General features: G+C 35.2%; 1 protein-coding gene across 4 annotated transcripts in view; it reads left to right on the forward strand.

The window, feature by feature from the left end:
* The window catches only part of NLGN4X (neuroligin 4 X-linked), a 188,136-nt gene that overhangs the window by 81,142 nt on the left and 79,638 nt on the right, over positions 1-27,356 (forward strand). For 3 of the 4 annotated variants that reach the window (XM_064437401.1, XM_064437409.1, XM_064437416.1), the window contains 2 exons: positions 20,168-20,227; positions 23,835-23,987. In XM_064437401.1, the coding sequence (XP_064293471.1) occupies positions 20,168-20,227; positions 23,835-23,987 (213 nt within the window). The remainder of the gene's footprint in view (positions 1-20,167; positions 20,228-23,834; positions 23,988-27,356) is intronic. The other variant, XM_064437426.1, reaches the window with a different exon arrangement.

The following is a 27,356-nucleotide window of genomic DNA, read 5'->3' on the forward strand; positions in this document are numbered from 1 at the left end:
CATGCTATGCAAAAAAAATCGTGGTGGGGTCAAAGCTGCATGAGACTGGAACTTTTAAAGGCGTTATTAGGTTCCACACAGCCCTGCTGTATCTCATCTAGTTATGTACTCCATTTTAAATTTCAAATAAATTTGACATTGTGGTTAGTTTGCAAATATGTGAATGTGACAATAAGCAAATATCTGTGAAGCTGTACTTCAGTAAAAAAAAGAATACACTTACCAACTCAGAACTGGTTTTCTTATGCCAGGGTGCATTTTTGCAACTTCTGCATCATAAAGGCTATTCTCAGACTGTATTCCACCTGTTTTTTCCATCCTAAATGTGAAATATTATGCCACACACTTCATAAACCAAGACATTGTTTTGCAAATGACTTCTCTTGTGGGTGACAAATTGCTGAAGTTTTCATTCTGCCAGACTACTTATTCCTCCTTAGCAGAAGCCTGATTATTATAACTCAGCTTGTCATGTCATGAATCCTTGTTGCTTGGGGGTAGAAAGAATATAGTACATTTCACTAAGGTGGTAGAAGATTCCAGAATAAACTGTCCTACTAATTATAAGGAAATGCAGATATTTTAGCATAAGCCTTAGAGCAAGCTCATCTATAAAAATAAATTTTTCCTTTACATAATCTACAGAGGAAGACTTTTCAGTTTACTTAATATATATGGGATTCTGACCTGATTCAGAGTTTAACATTCTTGATTTAGAAAACCATGAGTCTTTCCTGGAGTCAATGATATGAATAATTATTTATGGCTAGATTGTGCCTTTAAGCAAAGCCTTGAGTGAAAGCTGTTGGATAATTAGCATTGTCCCAGAAGGAGCCCTGGAAGATATAGTGCCTTAGGGACAACATGCAAGCTCAGTCCCTTGTTTCTTCCCTTCTTGCTTCAGGGATTCAGTTATTTTAACACAGCAGAGCTAAAAATTGCTGTTCAAACACAGCGTCTAAAGACTGTATGCTCCATGTAAACCTACCCATACTAATACAATTACTCTGTCTGCACCACTGTGTTTACATTAGTCTTTTTTATCTTTCCCCCTTTAGAATGGGTCATTTAAGACGTAGCCCTTTACTCTTATCCTATTTTCAGTAAAACTGACCCCAGATTGACCTGATTTCAGAGTGGCTATATGCCTGATACATAGACTTTTCTGAAGTACCAGAATCAAGACCCCATTCCAGAAATGTTTGTTTTTCTTTTGTCAGTCATAGTCAGTCACATTGACTGTGTTGTGATATGATTTTAGGTGTTTCATTAGTATTTTTTTAAGATATGGGATTTGATTTATGTATAGCATATAATTAAAGGAGGAGGAGTAGGAAGAATGTGAACAGAAATAGAATGAAATATTTCTTTTGCAATTTGGAGTCACATATTTTTGAGAATCAGCTGTATTGAGTGTCTTGAGGATTGTCGTTCATTGGCATCTACTCTTTCACCAATTGTAGCTCCTGCTTCCTGACGACATAATACCACCCTGCTTTCCAACTCCTTTCTTAGAGATTGAATTAATGTTTATCTTTCTCCAGCAAATTCTTAATCCTTCCTTCTCTGCTACTGACTTCTCACCTGCTTAAATATTTCAGAGAAGCGGATACATCCTTTTCCTACTGCAGCTGTACCAGCAGTCATCGCTCATCACCCTCCCAGATAGCAACTGCTGCTTCTGCTAGTGAAGCCACTCAGATGACTGTCTCCTAAACCATTTCAGTCATAGTGTTTTAGCTTAATCAGTTTAAAGAGTCGTTCTTTGTTAACCTGACACATTTTTGTCAGACATGAGCTCTGGAGAAGTCATATGTGCAGTTGAATTAGCTTCCAGCAAGAAGACAGTAATAAGCAGATGACAGAAGGTGCAGAAAGGGTGGGATTTAGTCAAGAAATAGTAAATGCTTTCATGACTATACTGCCAATGGAAGCGGATGTATATTGACATCTAAATTGAAGACAAACCTTTAAAAATATTCAGTTTACAATCAGTTTTTCAAGAGAAATTGGTATTATCTGTTTCTGAACTTTTGTGTGTATGTGTGAGCTATGAGCAAACTGTGTAAGGTGGAGAGCAGAGTAGAAAATTGGCTGGACTCTATACACTCTCTGTGTATGCCTTTTGCAGAGATAGGCAGAATCGCAGAAACATTAACTGAACATAAAAAAAACAACAGTGAAAATGTAGTGTGTTCAGTAGATGAGACATAACATGCTCAAATGTGGCAGCAGAAAAAGCAAGAGCGTACTGGCATATGACATCAGACTCTTCTTGCCAGTTTTTTTGCATCCTACACTAATGGCCATTTCTCCATCTAAACTTGAGTATTAGGACTATGGAATTAATAAAAAATCTAATGGTTTTGAAAATATGCCATTCATTTCTCCTATGTTTAAACATTTAGAAAAAAGAGTGCTTCCCAAGGATAACATGGAAAAACAAAGTGGGAAATAACAAACTTACTGTGGTCTATGACAGGGAAAAGCTACAACTGTGCATTCAAATATCTATCACATTTTCATATAGAGGATATCTGTAAGTCATTTCTTCATCTAGAGCCAAAGCCTGGTATGGTAGTACAAGAGCATTACACCCATGACATATAGGAAAAGTTATTCTAAAACCCTACCTTAAACTTCTATTTAACACATTCCATTAAAAAAAAGTCTGACTGAACAGAGATATGCATTTTATCCTTGAAGAGGAAACATGCTTATAGTGAAAGTGAAGCACCTGATATTTCTCTCCTGATTTACTTGCTCCTAAGCTTACTGTATAATACATTCATGTGGGTGGCTTTTCATATCATCATCAGACCAAGCCTATCTGGATGTTCTACACATTTGGTTTATATATTTAGAATACATTTTAGTTCTATTTGCCTTCCTTCTTTTTCTTAAAAAAAGAAATATCTATTCATGAACAACCAGAAATACCATAGAAATACACTAATTTTAATGACCACGACCAAACCTCTCTTGGCCATGGTGATCATGTGGACAAGCTGAAAAAGTGCTGATTGAATGCGATGTGTGCATTGCATTGCGACGGGTTACATCACTAGTCGTAACATGATGTAACCCCACGCAGCATGATGTAAGCGTCGTGATACATTGGAGATTTAAAGAAACATCACCATTCCCTTGTGTCCCTCTGCCCCTTCCCAGGAATGTGCTGTCATTCTTTGTCTAGTAATTAATAACCCATCCCTGTTGCCAGTCTGTGAATGCTCACGTCTTATTCTTATTCTTTCTTATATTAATAGTCTCCCTTCTAGTTATAGGTAATGCAGTCTCAATCCTTAAAAGACAGATGTTACTAGGTTTTTTTTTTCCTATGTATACACAGGTACAGTTGCTCTCTGTCAGTTATCATAGATTTCTGATGAAAATTTTTTTTAAATCATGCTATGTTTAAAAATGTTTCACATATCTCAAGGGTAGAAATAATTTATTCTGAATTTTCAAATTTTGTATCTAAATGCACAGAGTTGAAATACTTTTGATTTGCATTGCTAGTTGCACATGGGAAGGAGTTATCTCTTTTTTAGTTGCAACTTGATTCAATTTTTACATGCCATTGGAGCTCTGATTCTGTTCAGCCTGTCTTCTGCTTGGATGTTAGGGTGATTTGCCTTGTGCTTCCTTTTGCCATTGCTTCCTTCAGGACAGATCTCTGTGTATTCCTTTTATTACTGAGTCCATCCTGAAAGCAAGTCAGCGGGCACATATTACACTGCAAATCTGAATTAACCTTAGAAACTAAGGTGCACTTCTTCTGTGTACTTGTGTACAAGCAATTGTGTGGTTGTCTTATGTTTTGAGAAAGTATATTTTAAGAAAACTGAATAATGCATAATTTTCTAAAGATGAACAGAGGCCCACATTTTATCCCCTAACAAAATAGTATTTCTTTTATGATATTAAAGTTAGAAGAGAATATAATCAAATAGTACAGTAGGTTTTGAAGACAGAATAAAAGCAAAACAACAATGAAAAAAACCTCTCAGGAAACATTATTCTATCATTCTATGATTCCAGGTGAGGACTAGGGCCAGTAACAGGTCCTGTCTTCAATCCTAATGCCACTCTAGCACCTGCTTTTGATTTCACTGCTGTCACATCTTGAATGACTACATTGTTATGAAAGTCAATTTAGTCCATGACACCACTAAAAACCGAAGCTGAAAGTGTTGTATGAGACCACACCAAAAATTTTTATCCTATTCACTTCTCTCAAACTAGCAGCTTTCTCATGCATGAGGGTAAGGAATCCTGATGGTGCAAGAGACTTATATCTCAACTAAACTTCACTGGAATTTTCTTCCAAGACAGTTTTGTGGCTGATCTAAGCTGGGAAAAACACAATTCATTCTCTCTGTCCCATAAGCTTAATTTTAAACATAAAGCAATCCCGCTTATCTCAATAAAATCAGACATAACTGTGTTGTCTTTTGTTGAGTTGTTGCTGTAGGTTATGTGGTGTAACATGCTTAAAAGTTAACACAAAATACTAACAAATGTATGGTATTTCTGTTCGTTATGACTTCATTGCTTTTTTTTAAGTATCTACCATTGTTGAGCTGTGAAGATTAATAGCTTTTAAATATATTCAATTATTTAGAGGAATTCAACACTCCTTGTATTCACAAAATAGTTAAGACTCACTTCATACATATTGTAAGTGAACAGTACAATAATGGTATCCCTTTTATTTTTCTGTTCTCTAGATGGAATTGAGGGTTCTAATCAAATATCTTTTCATACAAAACCATTTTTGTTTTCCAGCAATATAAAGTACTGATGAAAGACTTTCTATTTTTGCTGTGTTCTCTGTGAAAATGAAAATGGATGTGAATGTATCATTCCTGATAAGACCTACCACATCTGGTTATTTTATATTAACGTACAAAATTACTGGTTTTTCAGAATTACTTCATGCTTTGACATTCTGAGTGTTGCATTTGGCTATTTTTTTGAGGCTGTTATCGCTATGACTAGAGCAATAACCAAGCCTTTTACTTGAGAAGTTATGGATAATTTGGAACTTTATTGTTGTTTCCACTGTGCATGACTATTAGTTTTTAAACATACTGCTGTGTAGGTACCTCCATCTCTATACTAAGCTTACTTTTTATCCAGAGAGAAAAAAAAAAAAAGAAAAAACCCCCACACCTTGTTTGCAAATTGTTTTAACCTGGGGCAGACATTCTTTATCTCATTGGCTGCAGAGTGAATAGGTCATATTTCATAGGCATTTAGATGTGTGTTTGACTTCAAAAAGTAGCACCTTAAGTGTCACCCATCATTTATCTAGCTTTATAAACTCTCTCTGAAGATATTTGTATTGTCTCTGGCCTTGGCTTATGTAATTTCTGTTACTGGAAAATTGTACAATATCAGAATTCATCCCTTTTTCGAGATCATTAACAGAATGTTGAATAACATCAGATTAATATAGAGAATATTTCACTACAGCATTAATCTTTTGGTATGTTGAAAATTGTCCTCTTCGTATCTTAACATACTCTGTGTAGCTTTTTTTTAATCCATGACATTACTTCACCTCTTTCTGCATAACTATGTTTTCAACATCTTCCCACAGAAGAAGGTGTATCAAAGTCTTTTTGAAAACCCAGATAAATTTTATTGACAAGTTTCTTTTATCAAGTATTCTTTGGGGAGGCCTAAAGATTTCTAGCAGATCAAAGAGTAATGCTTTTTCTTTAAAGACAGCTGTCGGTTATTTTCTATCAATGTATCTAAATGCTTTATGATCCTTTTAATTGCTGTTTTCATTAGACTATAGTAACATTTAAAAATTTTTATTATTAATTTTTTTACTAATATATAGTAGCTCATTTTAATTAGACACTGATGTATTTCACTGGAAGATCAATAAATTTATCCTCAAACTCTTTTTGAGAATAAAATACTGCTTTATCCTTAATGCATCTAACAATATAGGTGCTATTGTTTACTCTTCTGACACTTCAGTTTATCAAAATATGGCTTGCTGTAACTCTCTTTTATGTATCTTTAATTCAATTCATTCAATTATTACTGAATGCTGAAGATGGGCAATAACTGAATACAGCATGGGGTTGAATTAATTTTGATAGTCTAGGGTAGTAGATTATGTATTATGGGTAGTTAAGCATGATCCTAGGGTAAAGTTAACTGAAAAAAATAGAACATAATGAAATAAAAGAATGAGGGAAAAGAAGGATCAGAGCCTTGTAAGGAAGAAGTAAGAGCATCAGTTTAGGAAGCTAACCAGTGTGAAGAAAAGGATGGTGCTAGAGTATGTATTAAAATGTGAAGAAATGAAGAAAGAGTTGTAAGAAAATAACTTGTCAGATGATGTCAGTTTCTTGGTGTGGAAATCTGTGAGCTATTCTTGAGTGAGGGACGATTATCAATTATTTAATGGTCTGTTTTGTACTATACTGCTGATATTAATGGATTTGGAAGCAAGAGTCTGAATCACAAATTAAGGGCTGTTACTGGAATTGCTGCTTTTTAGAACAGAAATTCATACGAGGGAAGAGGGAAGCCATGTAGAGACCTATGAAATTAGATACTAAAATGAAATGTGGTAAAGTCAGTATGGGACAGAGAAGGGCAATGCCCTTTGATCACTAAGAAAATCATATCAGAGTTAAAATATGAGTGACATCAAAGGTTTATTTAAATGCTAAAATGTAGAAAGATGTTTGCACTGAACTCTAGATGTAAATTTTGCATAATGTCCCATCATAGTTTTGTTGCAAGGATTATTAAACATATGCCAAAACTAATGTGTCATAGATTTTAGGAAATGTGCAAAATAAAACCACACCCCTCAGTAACACTGGCCACACTTTTTTTTTATGCAGCCCAGGGTATGATTGGCTTTCTGGGTTGCATGCACACATTGCTATCCAATGCCCAATTTTTCATCCATCAATATCCCCAAGTCCTCCGCAGGGCTGCTCTCCATTCATCCCCCAGTCTGTACTGATACTGGGGATTTCCCTGACCCAGGTGCAGGACCTTGCACTTGGCCTTGTTGAACCTTAATGAGGTTCACATGGGCCCACTTTTCAAGCCTGTCAAGGTCCCGCTGGACGGCATCCCTTCCCTCTGGCATATCAACTGCACCACTCAGCTTGGTGCTGCCTGCAAACTTTCTGACGGTGCACTCAATCCCAGTATATCACTGATGAAGATATTAAATAGTATTGTTCCCAGTATGGACCCTTGAGGGACACCACTGGGAACTGGTTTCTACTTGGACATTGAGCTGTTGACTGTAACCCTTTGGATAGCAGCTTTGCAGCCAATTCCTTATCAATCTAATAGTCAGCATCAAATGCATCAATTGCATCTCTCTCCTATTTAGCAGCAAGAATGTTGTGGGGAACCAGACCAAATACCTTGCAGAAGCCTAGGTAGGTGACACTCACAGCTTTTCCCTTATCCAACAATGCAGTTACTGCATCGTAGAAGGCCACTGCATTAGTCAGGCGTGATCTGCCTCATTTGATTTTCTTTCTTTTCCTTCCTCCAATTTCTATGGCAAGTTTTGTCAGGGTTTGCTGGCAAGAAGTATGAAATTACCCACTGTGGTGCCTGAAAAGAAAACACAATACAATGGGCATTCTCAATATTTTCCTGCATTGCTAAAAGATCCAGGCATGGAAGGTTAAAAAGAGTGTGAGAACACAGTAAATGTCACACAGACACACATGTACAAACACACTGAAATAAATGAAATTTGCCTTTTGGCAGTTTTCTAGAAGAGCAACAACTACTAGAAAAATTACCTTTCTCCTGGTGCTTTTTTTCCTTTCAATTTTTGCCTCAGGTGAAAAACAGTTGGCAGAAATTGGGTGTTCTTTAGAGTGGAGGGGAGAGTTCAAGGGCACAGAGTAAGTTCATTCTGCTACACCAGGTAGTCTTGTCAGGAGGCTTTGAGCTTGGACAGGAGGTTTCATCAATGCCAGAAGAATACTGAAGTAATACCCTGAGAGATTTGATCACAGCAATCTTTTTTGCTGTGTTTTTAAGCCTGATACCTTCTTGTTATTGCTGTTAGAGGTAGGCAAGTTGGCTGTGGTGCCAGTATTTCCATTTATTTTTCCTGTAAGTGTATTTCAGTACTGATATGACTGACAGAGTAACGACAACATACAGGCAGGTATAATTTGGACTGATGCTGTGCCAGTTCTATCTTCAGACAATCTTGCTAACTCACTTTGTCAGTGACCTTCAACACACTTTAGCTCCGTGACTTATTTTCTTGAGCAAAACTGTCAATTACACTTAATTTGCTCAAATAGATCGTAGGTGTTTTAAATTGTAAATTGCACTGACTGAGACAAGGAAACATTCAGATCTCTTTTACAGTTGAATACAAATGCAGTACTAAGTTCGAAATTTTTTTTTCCTGTAGGAACTGAAGTAAATATGACAACAGATAACATCAGCACACATACAATAATATTGCTTACATAAACCAAAAGAAGAAAAGCTTCACCTATTCCTTTTCACAAGAACTATTTATATTTAGCCAAAGAACGCTGGAATTTTATTTCTCAGAAGTAGTTGCATACATAAGCTGTATCATTTCACATACAATTCTATATAGTTCATATATGATTCACTTTAAATGCAAAGTTCAACTTTCTTCAGGTGGTATAATAAAATATTACACAGATATTATATAGTTCTATAATATAATACGGTATCAAATGACATATATCATGAATAGGCATCATACTACAGCAACAGTATCAGGACTTTGTATTATTTGCTCCTAACTTCCTATTTCTGACACATAATGATAATTTACAAGCTACTGTTGTTCCTTTCTAAATTTTGAGTAAAGCATGAACTCCAACATTGAAAATATTAATCTTAAATTATACTTGGAACATTGCAAAATGGAAAACCAAAATGAGACATGAATTATTGTAATTTTGGTCAATAGAAAAAAGGTTATTCCACCAGAACAGATATATAATCCACAAACATAGTATGCATCAAAACCAGCTCACTGATATTATCAGTAATGTAGATTAGATGGATCAGATACTAGTGAGATCAGTGCTGTGGTGTTGAAGTTTGAAAGTTTAAATCATCATTCTGACCCGCTGTTTTGATGCTAGCTTAATATAATTAATAATTATATCAATGTTCAGCTTTAACATTTGTAGATAAAATCTCGCAGCTTCATAATATGCTTAGAACTTATGCTTTGAAGCAGTTAGAACATAAATAATATGGAATGCTGCAATTTCAGTCTGTGCCTTCCCCCTCCTCATCTGTCTTCCCTAATATTTTGCTGTGAAAACATCAAAAAATCTTACCAATGTAAGTACAGAAAAATATCTCCAGAAATATTGTCTTTTCAAGCTCAAACTAGTGTGGACTGAATGTATTTTTAAAACTTGTTGCTAGTATAGATTAATGAAAATCAAAATATTCTGATGACTTTATGCATAAAGTCCTGCAGCTGCTTAACCCTCATGCTGCATGCATTAACTTTGCATGATACAGACTGAAACCTCACAAACAATAACATGAACATAAAAAAAAATTCTGTTCTGTTCCTAGATATTTTTGTTTAAGTCTAGATCTGCTCAATTTAATTTCCAGGATCTTAGTGAGACTGGGAAGTGGACTGCTCATGACCTCCTTGCTTGATACCCTCTAAATTAATCTCCTGACATTTGGATAGAGTTGTACTTTTTCTAAGTTGCCCAATCCTACCATCTTGTGGTCTTCAACTATCCTTCTGTGGAAATAATGAAAAAGTAGTGAAAAATGCAAGATTTTCTTCTTTAGAAGTGTGGTTTCTCTGTGTTTTATTTACAAGCTCTGGGTATCCCTTGGTATCTTCTCACAGCATAAGTTCTTTAGGACAAGGACACTAATATTTCTTTGGCAAAGTCATATATGTTTTCAGTACTGAGTAATAATGAATAAAATGAATAAATGAACTTTTCTTTCCAGCATCTGCTATTGAATCCTCGGGTTAATCCTTTCTGTACATGTACTATTTTTTAAAGTATTAGACTAATTAAATATTGATATTTCATATTAGAAAGCTCATAATCATATTCACCTTAGATCTAGTTTTCCCTGAAATACCTATAGTATATTTTATCCCATAATTTCTTTTATTTTTTAGTTTTTAACTCATTTTATTAACATTTTAGTGGTTTCATAGTCTTTTTAGTTGATTTGATATTGCAAATTCCAATAGGAGTAAATACATTGTTCTGTGTAGATGAATATGTCATTGAAACACCGGATTATGTGCTAATCCCCCTCCCCCCCAAAAAAAAAACCAACCCAACAAGCAACCCGTAACTAAAAGAAAAATCCCTGAATGAAATTTTACATGTATTTCCTTTGGATGTCTTATACAGACCTCCTACTGACCTGTAACTAACACTTCAGTGATTCCCAAACAAAAACTAAGAGGTCAGAGATCCAGTAAACATCAAAATACAAGTAAATATGGTGCTAAACTATTGTATTATCTATTACAATGGAATAAAATTATATTCTCACAGGATCCTCTGAAATAACAAACACAGTTATTTCCTGAATTCTCCAAAGGCAACTGCAAATTGAGCTTGTGTTGAAACTGAAGAATTAAAATAGCTGCATCAGACAATTAGAGGTATTCTTAAGAGTTGATTATTCAGCTCACAGCTTCCAGCGGTGCCTACACATGCCCAAAGGAAGAGTTTGCACTAACAGCTTCGCCAGCAGTTGTTAAATGCAGAGTGTGTGCTTGAGTTGTTCAGCAGTCTGCAAAGAGGGTGTAACAGTTACCTTTAGTTATTGAAATTGGCTATTAATTCCCTTTTTTTTAATATATATACACATTCATTCACATTCATTTTAAATGGGACATAGGTACCTACCTCTTTTTAAGGTTATTTGAAAGTACTCACCCTTTAGTTACAGGTAGTGTTAGGTCAATATTACTGAATTCTTTCTGCAAAGTCTAGTTACTTGGATTACCTGGAGTGTAGTTACAACTAGGCTTGTGAATTTTGCTTAATCACAAACTCTGATTTTTGCCTTCTAATTTAGAAGTCCTATATGTTCTTGGAAACCTAACTGTAGCATAATGACCATGCTAACAACATTATGCCCCTCTGCCGCTAATGGTACTCTACCCATAGCATACACCCACCGGCTTGCCAGTGCAGTATCTTACACATACTTCCGGACAAACTTTGCAGGTGACATTTATATATCCTACAGGGGCTGTCATGTTCCTGGATCTTTACTGCAGCATTTACTGTAGACTTACTCATGTTAGTCCTCAGAAAGGACAGAAGGCAGCTTCATCACATTGTCGAAGCTTATGCATACTGGTATTTCCTTTGAAGTCAACAGGACTTCTCATATGCTTTAAAACTGTGTGCCCAAGAGCTTTGCCAGCACAGAGACAGCATGTGTAACACAAAGGGGAAGAGTGTATTTTTAAACATTTCAGTATATCAAACTGATTGTTATGTTTTGTAATTTGTTGTAATTCAAGGAAGTAGCAGGCAGGTATATTTTCCGAATTCCAAAATGGCTTCACTGATGAGGGAGGTGAGATGGATGAAAGCAAATGTTGTGCTTCTACATAGCAGCATTGTGGACTCAGAAATGTTAGCATTTTTACATTCACACCTCATCAAATGCACCAATTTAGGAGAGAAATGTAAGCTATTTGAGGTCACTGCCTCACTTCAATACTGACAGTGTTCCTCCTGATGCTTGTGCAGAAAAATATGTGCTTCTGTCTGAATTAATTTAAATAACTCTATGGTAGATTTATGCTATTTAATGAGTCTTTCATTATTCATTCAGGAAGCATTGCAGGCTCAGTCCAATCCTCTGTCAAACAGAGCAGATTCGGTTACACTGGAGGTGCAAGAAACACTCCCCTTATCTGTCGCAGGTCACTGAAAGGATAGGCCACACAATGCCTTCTTTGTTTTGAGCCATCGTAGACAGTTATGTCAAAACAACGTACTGTATTTAGAAGACTTTAAGTTCTAGGTGTGTTGTAACTTGTGTAACAAAAATCCTTATAAAAAATCTTACTGAATTTATGTAGCTACCTGATTTCTATAGTAGTTATCATTGTTCTAAAATAATGATGCATTCTTTATTCATAATTATAAATAAAAGCAATCTGTTAAACCTTAATTTAATAGTTTCAAATAGTATTCAAATAGTATTCAAAGCAATTTTTTTTGTAAAAAGTGTACCAAAATGTATTAACACAGGACGAAAGATAAAACTTACTAGTTTTATGGTTTTCTCCAGGATAAGTACAATCTAAATAAATGCAATATTTCTTCAGAATAAGAAATAACTTCCAGGTGTGTTTCTTTTAGTAGCTATGACAAGTGCAAATGCCAGTGTTTGCCTTCCTCATAGTCCTATGTTTAACAATCTTCTTAAAACAAATGGCTCACTTTCCTAAAGCGAGATATATAGGAAGCTTTGAAAAGTTTGACAAAAAGGAAGAGAGACTCCATTTGCTCCAAGTTACATAAGTTAAGGTTTTATCTTTTGCATCTTGGAATAAAAGTCAACAGCATTCAGCTGCTGAATACAGAACAGTATAATCAGAATGTAGACAGGCCAAAACTTCATGTAACAACGTAGCTCCTAAGTGATAACTGTTGGTGTTATTTTTTGTAAGCTCTTTTTAGTCCTAACCAGTGGTCAGCATTACATATCATCTATACAGATGGTCTGAAGATTTTTCCCTACCCTGCAATATGTGTGAATATTATATTTTCTTCACTGAGATGAATCCATATCAACATACTGGTATGGAATAAACTTGTAAGGAATGAACTCCTGTACCAATCACAGAACTAATAACTCTTATAAAATCGTAGTAAATAATTATTTCCACAACATCCCTACTTTTGAAAAGTGCTTGTGTCCTTCTGTGGAGCTATATGGGAGAGCACAGTCACTCTGTGTGACAATTAATATATTCCGTTGCCTGCCGTTGCATTAATTTGTTGGAAGCCATAACCTCATTTAAAGCATGTGAAACTGAGTGATGGACTGATTTAATGCACTTATGGTTGTCCAGGAAAACAGCATGTGGGAAGCAAATAATTTATGGCATGTAGAAGTCATTATTTCTACCTTTATTTGGGAGGAACAGTATACAGAGTACTGCCATTTGTAAAATATTAAGTATTTCATCCCACTTTCATTCTCTGTACATGGAGCAGTTAATACATAGAGAGATACAAGCATTTTTTCCGAAAACAAAGGTATGTGTAATCAGGTAATTGAAAACTATAGGCAACATAAAGTACAGAGCTGAGGTAGTATTAGAATTTCATATTTGTTATGCATCCCCTTTTTCAGTCTTAGGATTTTTCTTTCTCAATAGAAGTGTCTATGTAGATTTTTTATTTTGTTCTCTAAAACTATTTGAAATAACATTTTCTTTTTGTTTTAATCCTCACTAATGCATGGAACACAAAATTCTAGGGGTTTTTGCTGCATTTTCTTACAGTCCATACAATTTCAAATATGACACAAAATTGTCATTTAATTCTCTTTTCTTGAAAAGAAACATTTCTTGGCTACATAGCAGCATCTACACAATTGCTGTGGTCTCGAATTCTAGCAATTTTTGTGTGTGTGTGTGTGTGTTGTGGCTGGAGTCATTAAGAACACAAATTAAAATATATTACATGTTCTTTAGTTAAATGTTGCTGTTATACAGAGCTAGCAGTGGCAATCCAAATGGGTTTTTTGTTATTGTTAATGGTTTCAGAATAATGGCCGCTGTAATCGTGTGTCTTCTGCTGTTGAGTGATAACAGAGGAATTAAAAAAAAAGCAAACAAATAAATCTAATTCAGGCAAATGTAAGTAAAATTTTGAGCTTACATTGGCTTCCACATTAAAAACTACCTAGAATCTAAGTCTTCGTATTATTTAGAGAGAGATGGGAGGCATCTAATTTATGACTAAGGACTGCTTTTAAATCATTGAATGTGTTTTTTTCTTGGAGTTATGCACCCTGTTGACAGATTATCATTTCCTTTTATCACCATTATAGGAAGGGAGTGCCAGAGAATAAACCTGTGTTCTTTCTGGAAGACTGTTAAGTATTTTGAGCATTTTCATGTACAGATATGTGTATATATTTGCACATATTTATACGGGCACACACAATTGCACACACATGTTGCCAGTATTCAGTAAATAATTAAGAAATAATGGTTATTTAAATTTAGACAATATGCATATATTTCTTTCTTCAACTCAAATCAACAGGCTTCTAAAAATACAGGTATATAGATAGATATGTTGCTTTTCTTTGTGATCTCTCCTAACATAAGTGATCCATAGTCAGCTTCTAAGACACTTTGACAAGCTGTAATTCTCAATAATTGTTTTCCTCCACTTTTATTCTAAATGCCAAATGCCTCTTTTGACCTTTCTTCAGCTGCCAGATAAGAACTACAAAGGTAGCTGGAGAGCCTTGGCCATAGCTGTGAGCCAGGAACAGTGTTATAACAGCCAGACTCCCCCACTGATAGACCCCTCTTTCTGGACATGAAATAACTTAAGGCTTGTGCACTAAGTGAGGCCCAAAGTAAAGCTAACCCACCAGCCTTGGGAGAAATGCAGAAAGGGAAGTACAGTTCTGCTTTCCTATTTCTCCCTCGAGACTGTAATGAACTATTGACTTGAGCTGATTGTAAAATTGTAATAGTTCTCATGGGATGGGAAGCCAAAAGCTTTAGAGATCTATTGAAATGGCTGTATAATAAGACATCACGGAGAGAATGACTATGAAATCCTCTATTAATCTGGTTTGAGCTGGAAGTTTCCAGAAGGTTGAACATGCTCTATGCAAAACTGGGAGGTCATACAACTAATAATGTGCTGTGTGATTTCTGAAAACTGAGCCTTTTCCCAAAATTAAATGGGGTCAAAAGGTATCCTGTGTGACAGATGGAGCAATTACATATAAAATGCAAAGAAATGGCATCAGCTTAAGCAGCAGTTGATAATTTTTTTTGTGCCATTAGAGGCTTCAGAATGGATACCTAAAATGCAAGCACTGGTAAACTGCATGCATGGGACCTGACTACATTACATATATATGATACACATTATCTGAATGGAGGAAGATGTAGCACAAATTGTGAATACATCTGGGAAGACTTGCAACACCAGAAAAATCTGTTTCTGAATGAGATTTTTATTCATTGTCAAAGGAAATGAGAGCCAGAGGATATGCTTACAGTGGGGTGACTTCTTAATTTGTGATAGATGTTATGCATGGCATCGAGAATGAATCTGGGAATACAAGGTGACTTTACATCCATAGATAAATGAAATCAAGTATTTTTTAAAAGTTAATTAGCACATGGGTCAGTGTTTCAGAATGAAAAACTTTTAAAGAGGTGCTTAACTGCATTGCACATAGAAGTTCTTAGGGAGGAAAAAAGTAGCCCACATGAAACCCTACTTTATTATGGCTACACTGACTGGCTCTAGTTTGGAACTGGCTCATACATGCCTATGTTATTCTGTATCTGTATTATCACACTATAGCTTTAAAAAAAAAAAAAAAAAGAAACATTTTCTGGCAAGCAAAAATCCTCTACAAATGAGGTTTGACAGTTCAGTAAGGAGTTACACCATGCCTTTTTCACTCATCAATTAATGGAATTGTAAGAAAAATGAAATAAGGTCACCTGGCATTTAATATATATGTTACGAAGTCACATCTTTTTCTAGTTGTCATCAACAGTAAGGCCTCTTAGAACTTTGTAAACCATGAACTTTTATATAAATGTAATCTTCAGTAGAGCTACGATATCTACAGCATATTTCATATATGTAATTAAATCATTCCTGGACTTGAACATTTGGAAAATAGTTTCCCGTCCTATTAACATTTTGAAATATTTTACTCTAGTACTTTTCATCAGCATGAAAAGTGAAACACAAACTTTGCAGACCAAGAACTCCAGTGAAACCCTAGGCTGGTCAATAGAGATACTCCTGGAATTCAGTCTTTATCTGCCCTGCTCTCCACTCTACTGCCAGTTCCGGGATTACAGTTAAGATTTACGTCTATGTTTCATGTGGGATGAATGAGTAAACACTTCTTAGACTGCAGAAGAGCCGATCCTATAATGCAGTAATAATGTTTGTTTGGTGTATGGGAATCCAAGGCAAAAATAGGTGCTCCTGTGATTTTTACATATATGGGGAGGAAAAAATGCCCCAACCCTGAACACCCCCAAAAGAAGGGCCAAAGCAGAGGGAAGCACTGGTTTGCGGGACAAGCAGTCGGTGCAGGCAGGGAATTCTCAGCCACAGGAGATACTAAGTGACATTCCCATTCTGTCCCGTAGATAAACGACTTCATACGCAACCTTAAGCTAACCTTAGAGGGATAGTAAGTCTTTTTTCTTTTTTTCTTATAACCATCTTCTTACAGAAGTTTCAGGACAAATGAGTGAACATTTTTAACAAAAACCAGACAAAGTGGGTAGAAAATTACAATTTTTCCTCTCTGTATGAGACAACATATTTCTGGAAGCTTGTATTTTCAAAATAATCAGTATAGTTTTTCTAAACAATGCTCTTGGGTATCTTAAGTGGTTTTGGCACTACTGAAATAATTCCAACAATAACACTTCTGTTCTCAAACAGTTCTGTACCAACGTTATTACCCACATCCTGGCTTGTATCAGGACTAGTGTGGCCAGCAGGAGCAGGGCAGTGATCGTGCCCCTGTACTCGGGCACGTGTGAGTGAGGCCACACCTTGAATACTGTGTTCAGTTTTGGGCCCCTCAGCACAAGAAGGACATCGAGGTGCTGGAACGTGTCCAAGAAGGGCAATGAAGCTAATAAAGGGTCTAGAGGACAAGTCTTCTGAGGAGTAGCTGAGGTAATTAGGGTTGTTTAGCCTAGAGAAAAGGAGGCTTATTGCTCGCTACAACTACCTGAAAGGAGGTTGTAGCGAGGTGGGTGTCAGTCTCTTTTCCCAAGTATCAAGCGATAGGATGAGAGGAAACAGCCTCAAGCTGTGTGCCAGGGGAGGTTTAGATTAGATATTAGGAAAATTTTCTTCACTGAAAGGGTTATCAAACACTGGAGGAGGCTGCCCAGGGGATTGGTGAGTCTCAGTCTCAGTAGGTATTTAAAAGACACGTGGAGTTGCACCTACATGGTTTAGTGGGACTTGGCAGTGTTAGATTAGAGGTTGGACTCACTGATCTCAAAAGTCTTTTCCAACCTAAAAGATTCTATGATTCTATGGGTAGTACCTGCAGTATGAAAAAATTCCAATGTGGTGGGAACACAGAAACCCAGTTTGAGAAGTCAGTGATGTAAACCATTTTATCAGATCTCAAAATTAATTTAAAAACCCCTCAAACCCAATAACTTAGTTTATAAAATATATTTCAGTTGCCAATAGACAAATGAAAGATTGTTCCACAACTCGTAGGAGAAACATCATTGCCACTCACATTGTAATTAAATACATTTTAGAATTACATTTAGGTGTTGTGAAAATTGGTTACTCCATGACTCCTTCAAGCTGTGAAGAATGAAAGAAGAAGAAAGAAAGAATGTTTCAAATATTTCAGATAACCTTATGTCACATACCTGTGTTATATGATATTTGTGTCTCATCACATCTAGTAGCATGGTGTGGTGACATTTTCTAAATTCTCATTACACTTGTGTTGTTCTTTCTGAATGACACCAAACCAGAGTCACTTCAGGGAGCACAACAGAGACAAGATCCTTGCAATATGTTACTGATATATATATTTTGATGATTTGGGGGGGATAGTAGCTGAACTAAAATGTTTTGGGACACATCTACTTCTTTCACTCAAAGTACATTAAATGTGGATTACAATCTAAATATTTGCACATACAGATTTTGTCTACAGGCACTATATATATATGTGATTATATTGATTTTTGTTATTCTTAAATACATAATAATGATATGCGGTGGTTCATATTGTATTTGGCATACGATGATCATATATTTTTAATCAAACAGAAGACTACCTCACTGGGGGAACTAAGATCAAAATTTCTTCTCTTATGTACTTTCAAACTTTTGTCTAGATGTATTTTTTGTTTATGAATAATTATTTCTTATTAATTTTTTACATTAATCAAAAATAATTTAAGGGCACTTCATAGGTCAAGTACTTGGTTTACTTAAAAAATATATTAATTTTATTTGTATAGCACTTGAGAAATCATTCAACCTTCACTGGGCTAAAACTAATTTGGAAAAGTATTTAAAAAAAGGGCAAAACATGTATGGTGACTGAGATTTAGAGCCTGTATCTAAAATTCCTCAAAGAAATTAATAGATTAGAGAACATCTATATTTCATCAACAGTGATATTTTACCTAGTTAATTATGTACTGAATACATATAATTGAATGCACTCATGTACTACATACACAATAACTTCTGTACGACTGCATTGAAGATGCAGGTTCTGTGTGGAGATGGAGTCTTAGCCACTGCTTTTCGCATTTTAACTCACTAATCACTGTCACTGCACATATAACGGCAGTGTTTCCAGGAAATTTCTGTAGAAAATCTGTATTCTGTCTGTATCAAGAACACAAGCAAACTAGTGCACAGAACCCAAAGCTGCATATATTAACAAATCTTAAGCACTTTAGTAACAATTAACCACATTCTGTCTTGCTTGCAATCATAGACTAAGATTTACTTGAAACCTTGAATTTTGAGGGAAATAGGGACATTTCAAATAATAGAATAAAAGGAGGTTATAAAATAATTATTTTAGCTAAATATGATGTCTCTGTGATGTAGTGAGACTTCATACACAGGCTCATACATAAACAAGATAATTAATTATACTGTTCTTTTTCAGTATGTCTTGAAAACGTCTTTCCAAATAAAGATGATTCAGGAAAAAAGTGGTTATAGTGGTGACCTAGACTATTTTATTTGTTTAGTAGTAGTATTTAATTTCTAAACTGAATTAGAAATTGAGTTTCCTATTCATGTTTCACTCTTTTTCAAGTAATCTTCCAGATTACAGAGGGCTACTTCCTACAGGAGTAAGCACAGTATAATGAAACTATGGGTGCAAAGATAGTTTGATGTAATTCTTTTTTAGTTAGAAAACAAAAATATTGCCCAAGGAGAGGGGTGGGGAAAAATATATTTATTTCCTCTTGCTCCCAAAAGCAGAGGCTATGGCATGTATGGACATGAGTGTGTATGCATGTGTGTGTGCATGTATACACCTCAAAAGTATTTTGAGAAAGCATATTGGATACAAATTAAACCATGTTCTTCACTAAATCTTCTACTAAATAAGTGCAAGTTCTTTATCATGGTAAGTAACTGTTTGCAGTTAATTTCCAGGTTTTTCTAGAGAGCATGAAATGTGACATAATATGAACCAAGGCTACTTTTGGACCAGTTTAATGCCTGGGTTTGGTTAAACTCTGTTTCACCTTTGTTTACAATCTGTTATTTTAAATCTTTTTGTTCATATGGGAAGGAAGATTAGATTTTAAGGAGGTCTTTGTGGTTTGTCTTGATCCATTCAGGTTGTGTAAGACTCAATGATAATTTTATTTGCATTGGTTCCATCTAAAATTCAGGCTGTGGCTAATTTTTAAGAAATCCTAATTAGGCTGAATAAAATGTTAAGTAATTGAAGATACCGACTGAAGGATTTATTTCTTCAAAGTTACAGAACAGAATGAAATAAATTGCATTTCTTATGTAAAAACCATAATTTGGTAATTTTTAATATACTTTTTTTTGTTTGTATTATTCTTTTTTAATAGCACATTAATTTTGTTTTTGCAGAAATCACTTTTAACTGAAGTACCTGCATTGTCACAGAATACAATACATTTTTCCAAATATTTTCAATTTGTTCTTCTTGCCATTTTATGTTTATGTGCAGTTTGCATCTTTTTTTGTTTTTCAATTTCAAATGTAACAGATTTTGGCATTTTTGTTACATTTTTCTTTTTTTTGTAATAGTTTTTTTTATATATGATTTTTGAGAACCTGCTGTTTTTGAATTCTCTTTTTTCCCTTTATTCTCCTCCTCACTATGATCCCAGGAGCCAACACAAAGAAAAGCGCAGATGATATAACCAGTAATGATCGTGGTGAAGATGAAGGTATTTTTTGTTTTTTCAAAGCTCGACCCTGATGCATGAACATAAACTTTTTAATTTTTATTATATTAATAATTATTGTTATTGTTATTGCTGTTATTTCAAAATTATTTTTAGTCCCTTATTTGCAGAAGCCACTTCAGTGTGCTTCTTTATTTTCTTCTTTAGAAATTCCTTTCACTGTTTTTCTTTTTAAAATCCAAATTAACATATAGATGACTGCAGTTCCCCTGTGGCATAGGTGTAAAGGTTATTGCTAAATATGTGTGAAGTGAGTAACATAAATATTGTTTGAAACCACATACTTCTTCCCCCCCCATTCTTTCTTAGGTTGAGAAAATGGAATTTAAAAACATGCATGTGTTCTTTTCCCTCCTACACGTTTTGTAAATTCACCTGTTTGAAATTCATGAAAAAACTCACATATATCCTTCCTTTCACTTGCACTGTTTCCCCAGTGTACATGCTGTACATTGATGCAGTTGAATTGTGCTTTGCCTTTGCTATTTTTATTTACTTACTTATTTTTTTCTCACAGGATGTGGTTTATTTCAGGACACAAAAATAAAGGAAGCTGTTATTGTTGCTTTATTGTTTTTTCCTATAATAAGCTAGCCTCTGAGATACATTCATTCTGACTCTGACCACATTTTCACTGAAATCAATGACAATCATTTTCATTCACTTGTTTCAGAGTTGGATTGGATTCCCTGAAAGGAAATGTTAAAGTTCACAGTGAAGTACCCCAAAAAAGTTTTACAAGGAAATACTTTTTTCTTGCCTTGGCACAGCAAAGCTATTTAGGATGCACCAAAATAGAAAGAAGTCATGAAATCTTCCTCTAGTCTCACCCCTCCTTTTCATTAAAGTTACAGTGACAGTTTATTTTACTTTATATATTTACCAAATGAAGAAAAATATTTTCAAATTAATTGAGAAGATAGCAAACTTGCATAGTTAATTGGTCTGGTTTTGAAGCAACGTGTTTCTTATTCCTCTCATGCTTGGCCAATCTGAAGTGTTATTCCGTGGCTTTTTTTCCTGTTTTCTTCTATCTTATATCAGTTCAAATAACTTTGAAATATTTGTCCTCCCTGTTCCCCTGAAAATCACTCATACTGCAGTGAGAACACTGTCTCCTCTCTTCCTGGGAGTTCAGCTGAATTGTAGCTACTCTACCCATTATAAAATACCAGAATAAAAATCTCTGGTCTTTGATTCACACTGGTTGCCCTCTACTGTACCACCCTCACTGCTGAATTATGCTATTTCTTAAAACAAAAATGCTGTGCAGAGTAGTCTAAAACTACTGTTATTTTCTGAATATCACCTTCCTATTTCTGTGCAACATATGATTTTTTAAAATTATGTTATCATTATTTACTATACCAAATCCTGTAGTTAATTTTGAAGCAAAAGATTAGTAACAAGCAAAATAAAAATTGCATTAAAAACTTAAGATAGATATTGGATTGTAAACACATTATTATTCGGACTTCTTAAAATTAGATGTTAAGGTTTCATGATTAACAAGGGCATCCACTCTAGATCTAAGTTCATAAAGCATGGAGCTCATTTCCTTTATGTTGAAGCTAATGATGTTCCCACTGAAGTGGAAGAGGAAACCTCCCATTGACTTCAGCAGTGAAAGATTCAACCCTGAGGTAGAATTATGTAATAAGGAAAGATTAAATGCAACCAATCATGCCTTGACACTTTGGAGAAAGAAGGGAAAGGTAATTCAGTAACACAAATAATGGTGGTGAATAATTGTTGCATTCATTTTTTGAGGGCTTAGCTGAGACTTTGCAAAAGAAACACTTCCGAGTACTTTGCTGAAGATGATGAGAATAAAAAAATACATCCACTAGAATGTAACTCATTGCTTTATATGATCTGTTTAATGGCTGCATTACTTATAGTCACAATAATTAAAAAGTCTTATCACAAACCCTTTTGTTCTGCTGCTCAAGTACAACGCATAAAATACAGCACATAAAGTATGTATCTTTTTATGTAAAGAAGGGGGATTCTACAAGAAGCCTTAAACTCTGACATCTAGACAGGTATACATTGGAGCCTGAACATGTTCCCTGCACTCAGCTGACAATTTTTGGTATTTAGGGTAGTGCATACACGTGAGTAAAGTAAAAGTGGGCCATAGGGATATGACCAGTCATAATTTAGCTTTAAATATCCTCAAATTAGTTCCACATATACAAGATATTATATATGTCATACCTGATTGCTGACAACATTTTTGGTATCTTAGAATATTTCCTAACAAACCTGAAGAGAGGGAAGAGTTTTGTAAGGCTTTCAAACCCAGGTCACCTACCTCTAGGTATTTAGCTCAGGTTTTGCTTCCTCCACTTCCCTTTCCCACTGTTCAGTATATGCCTACCCTATCCAAAAGAGAACATGGCTTTTTTTTTTGTTGTTTGGTTGGTTGTTTTTTTTAAAACCTGATTGAATATTCAAAGACACTGCTTTCCCTTGTCTGTTGTACTATGTGATTGAAAGAAGTGCTCCTATTCCACATACAGATACACTGAATTATTTTTAAAAGGTGTATATGTTGCCATATATCTAATGGTAGCTCACTGAACTGGCCTCTGCTTTTTAAAGGAGCTTAGCCCCTGTTCCCATTGTTTCGGTAGAGAACATATGTCCCTAACTTAAGTAGTCTGAACCATCCCTGGTGTCAGGAACCTAACTTTTCAGTTATTAGAGGAAGATATATTAATGCAATGCTAAATATACCCCAAATCATTGTTTAGTGCATCTTTATAACACATTCTGAAGTATGTAAATATTACTATCAATTTCATTTAACTTTCATTTAGAAAGAAAGACCCAGCTGTTTATCTGTTTGAAAAGAGTCAAGAGCTTTTCTGTGTATACAAAAGATCAGCCATACCATTGAGGAGCATTAATTCAAGGTTGTTCTTTAAGGCTCAGCTACCACGACACAGAAATGTATAACACAAAAAACATAATTAGCTTTAAATACAAAAAATCTGGGCCATGAATTCACAAGAATTCTCTGTTTTTTAACTTGTAGGCTATTTGAAAGACAGAGCAGTTTACTGTGTTTACTTCTATCAGAACAAATTGATTTTGTGATATTACCTCTTACCCAGCTATTGGGAATATAATTTCAGCAATTATGTCTCAGTGAGGAATGGAAAGTATAGATCATTATTGTAATTTTATTATTAAATCTACAGATATTTCTAAATTGGCATATACTTGAAACAGAATGTTCAAAAAAAAGACAAAATTATTTCATAATATGATTTTTCTCTTTAGGCTTTTAGACTTTTATACTCAAATTAAATTCCTTGTAATACTGAAGGCATTTCAAGTGTTAAGAGAACATTTCAGAGGAAATAGTATTTGAAGTAACCAAGAGAGATATTCAAACTATAAATATTAGGCTTGTAAGATGATCCTGAACTGTGTAAACTAGCTGATTAAAGTGGTGGTGATGACATTGAAACCATAGGAAATAATTGAGAATATTTTTAGCAGTGTTATTTATTGCTAATTCCACATTTCCTTAGTTTTTTATTACTTTATTATGTTTTCCTTACTTGAATTTTTTCAGACATTCATGATCAGAACAGCAAGAAACCCGTGATGGTCTACATCCATGGTGGCTCTTACATGGAGGGTACTGGCAATATGATTGATGGCAGCATTCTCGCAAGTTACGGAAATGTCATTGTTGTCACTCTCAATTACAGGCTGGGGGTTTTAGGTAAGTAACTCTTTTCTCCATCACCAATTGCATAGAAATATTCTGTTGCTTAATTTATCTACCGATTGATCACAGATCCTTGGGCCAATCTTGTTTCACAAACAGAAGATTCTTGCTGGTGCATAGTTTGACAGTATTATATTAATTTTGAATTCTGTTCAATATTTTATGGAAACTGGGCTAGGCTGCCTTCACCTTAGAAAAAATGACTGTATGTTTATAGTTATGTTAGTGGTGGTTTATATTAAATTTATCATCATATTTACTCTTGGGTCTGTGATTTGACAAATTTTGAGAAATATATCTTTTTCTCATTAAAGTAATCTTGATTCCATGTTAAAAAAAAAAAAAAAAGAGTACTCTCCAATTTCAAAACAGTTGGTAATCGTAGGAAGAGGGAAAATGTTACTGTTTGTATTATTTTTGTACGTAAATTGTTTTTTAGGGCAGAAGATGTAGAGGTAATACAGAAAAAACAGGGTATATACTCTGATGGAATTTATGGTGCAGGTAATATGGAGTCAAGGGATTTAAAGGAGTGATGTAAAATTATCTTCCTAAATATAAGGAACTCCTCAATAATGAATTACAATATTGGGATAAATTAATACTTCTGTTTCAAACAGAACAAGAGCTGCATCTTCTTGACAATATATTATTCTGTCAGTATTAGACTGAATAACTAATTAACCTTAGATCCATGACAACAGACCAAAAATCTTTCCTGCCTTCTCTGTGATTCCGACTCCTGGATGTTTGCATGTACCAGGCTTTTCTCCAAATGAAGGTTTATTTATTGTGGTTCTACTTTTTCATAGAAAATTAAGCTAAACATTTAGTCATAATAGCATACATGAGAAATATTTTTAACCTTAATGAAAAAGCATATAGTCTGTATAAAATAGTCTACAGACTGCTAGAATGCTCATATTTCCAGCATTTTAGATATACAAGGTATAGTAACTGTTTTGTGTGTTTTTTTCTTTTATTTAGAATGGCTTTTACAAAGATTTTTAATCTTGGTTTTACTGATGGAAAATCTGACCTATATTCTTGGCGTGTGCTAGTTTGAAACACAGGAAACTTTTTGTGCTAAGTTATCTGTTAATGTGGTTAATGTGTTTTGACAATATTCTAGCTCATCGGAGTACTGATAATTTTTCTTGTCCCTTATTTTGACTCTTGTTTAAATACAAAAGAGCATTGTTTCTATGTTAGAGTGAAATTGAAACCTAAAGCCAGGAATATCAAAAGATATTTTGGTACATATACGAATGCAATCCTGGCACTCAGAAACACACCTGAAAAAGGAATAAATAAGAAAAAAAAAAAGGAAAGTAAAATAGAAGTGAAGAACTCAAGGAGCTTAAAAAAGAAAGGATTGTTGTTGTCACTGTTGTCAGATAAAGTGTATACCCAGCAACTTGGTAACAGTTATTTATCGGCAAGAAAGGTTATTTAATGGATCTCTTAAAGGGTTTTATCTTGGTTTCTTAAAACTATAATTGTCGAAGGATACAGGTGATTATAAGTGGTTTGAATGTTTCATTATCCAGCTGCCTGATATCCATCTTAAGGAAAAAATGAAATATTTGCACAGATGAACTCCTATTTTATGTAATTATATTAAAAAAAACCAACAACACATACACACACAAAACAAACAAACAAACAAAAAACCAAAACCATAATGCTATATTTTTGTACTGTGGCATTAGGAAAAAAGGCAAAGCATAGAAGTGTTCGTATGAGAAACTGAAAAGTAATAAATGTGAAGATTTTAAATGGATTAGGAAAAATACACATACAAATAGATGTGTAATTCTATCACTATTATCACATCCTGTGATGGAGAAATATGTATTGAATTAATCACAATGATGAGTTACTGAAGACCCTTTATATATTTTTTTTTTCCTTCCACTGGAAAATTATCACTTGAATGGACCTGAATACTGAATGCTATTATACTTACCATAAATGTTAGTTCTGTTCCTAAGGCACATCAAAATATTTTCCTTTCAATATGTATTGTGTCATTAACAGCAGTAGATAGAAAATCAATTAGGACTGCAGAGATAATCACTGGATTATATTAGCCAGACAAATCATAGAATCATAAAATGGTTTGGGATGGAAGGGACCTTCAAAGATCATCTAGTCCAACCCATCTGCCATGGACAAGGTCATCCTTCTCTATATCAGGTTATTCAAAGATCCATTGAACCATGTCCTTGAACACTTCCAATGATGGGGCATCCACAATGTCTCTGGGCAACATGTTCCAGTGTCCCACCACCCTCATCATAAACAATTTTTCCTTATATCCAGTCTAAATCTACCTTCTTTCAGTTTGAAACCATTGCCCCTTGTCCTGTCACTACAGGTCTTGGTAAAAAAGTCTTTCTCCATCTTTCTTATAAGCTCCTTTTGACTATTGAAAGGTGGCAGTAAGGTTTCCTGGGAGCCTTCTCTTCGCCAGGCTGAACAACCCCAACTCTCTCAGTCTTTCTTCTTTGGAGAGTTGTTCCAGTCTTCTGATCATTTTCATGGACCTCCTCTGGACCTGCTCTAACAGATCCATGTCTTTGTTGCACTGGGGACCCCAGAGCTGGATGCAGTGCCCCAGGTGGGATCTCACGGGAGTGCAGTAGAGGGGGAGAATCACCTCCCTTGTCCTGCTGTCTACTCTTCTTTTGGTGTAGCCCAGGATATGACTGGCTTTCTGGGCTGCAGACAGGCATTACTGGTTCATGTCCAATTCCTTCATCCATCAATATCCCCAAGTCCTTCCCCACATGGCTGCTCTTAATCCATTCATCCCTCAGTCTATATCCACACTGGGGATTGCCCTGACCCAGGTGCAGGACCTTGCACTTGGCCTTTTTGAACTCCTCAAGGCTGTCAAGGTCCCTCTGGACGGCATCCTTTCCCTCTAGTGTATCATTTGTACCACTTACCTCAGCATCATCCACAGACTTGCTGAGGGTACATTCAATCTCACTGTCTGTGTCACTGATGAAGTTATTAAATAGTTTTAGTCCCAGTATGGTTCCTTGAGGGACAGCACTGGTTACTGGTTTCCACTTGGACATTTAGCCCATGACTCTTGAGACTATGGCCATCCAGCCAGTTCCTTATCCATCTAACAGTCCATCCATCAAAACCATATGTCTCAAGTTTAGCATCAAGAATGTTGGCGGGGGCGGTGTGAATAGCAAAGACCTTACAGAAGTCCAGGCAGATGACATCAGGTGTTCTTCCCTTGTCCATTGATACAGCCACTTCACCATAGAAGGCTACATGATTAGTCAGGCACAATTTGCCCTTAGTAAAGCCATGTCCCCTGGCTACCATGAAGCTCCCTGT

Source organism: Phalacrocorax carbo, chromosome 1, assembly GCF_963921805.1.
Source record: "Phalacrocorax carbo chromosome 1, bPhaCar2.1, whole genome shotgun sequence".
NCBI classification, from domain to species: domain Eukaryota; kingdom Metazoa; phylum Chordata; class Aves; order Suliformes; family Phalacrocoracidae; genus Phalacrocorax; species Phalacrocorax carbo.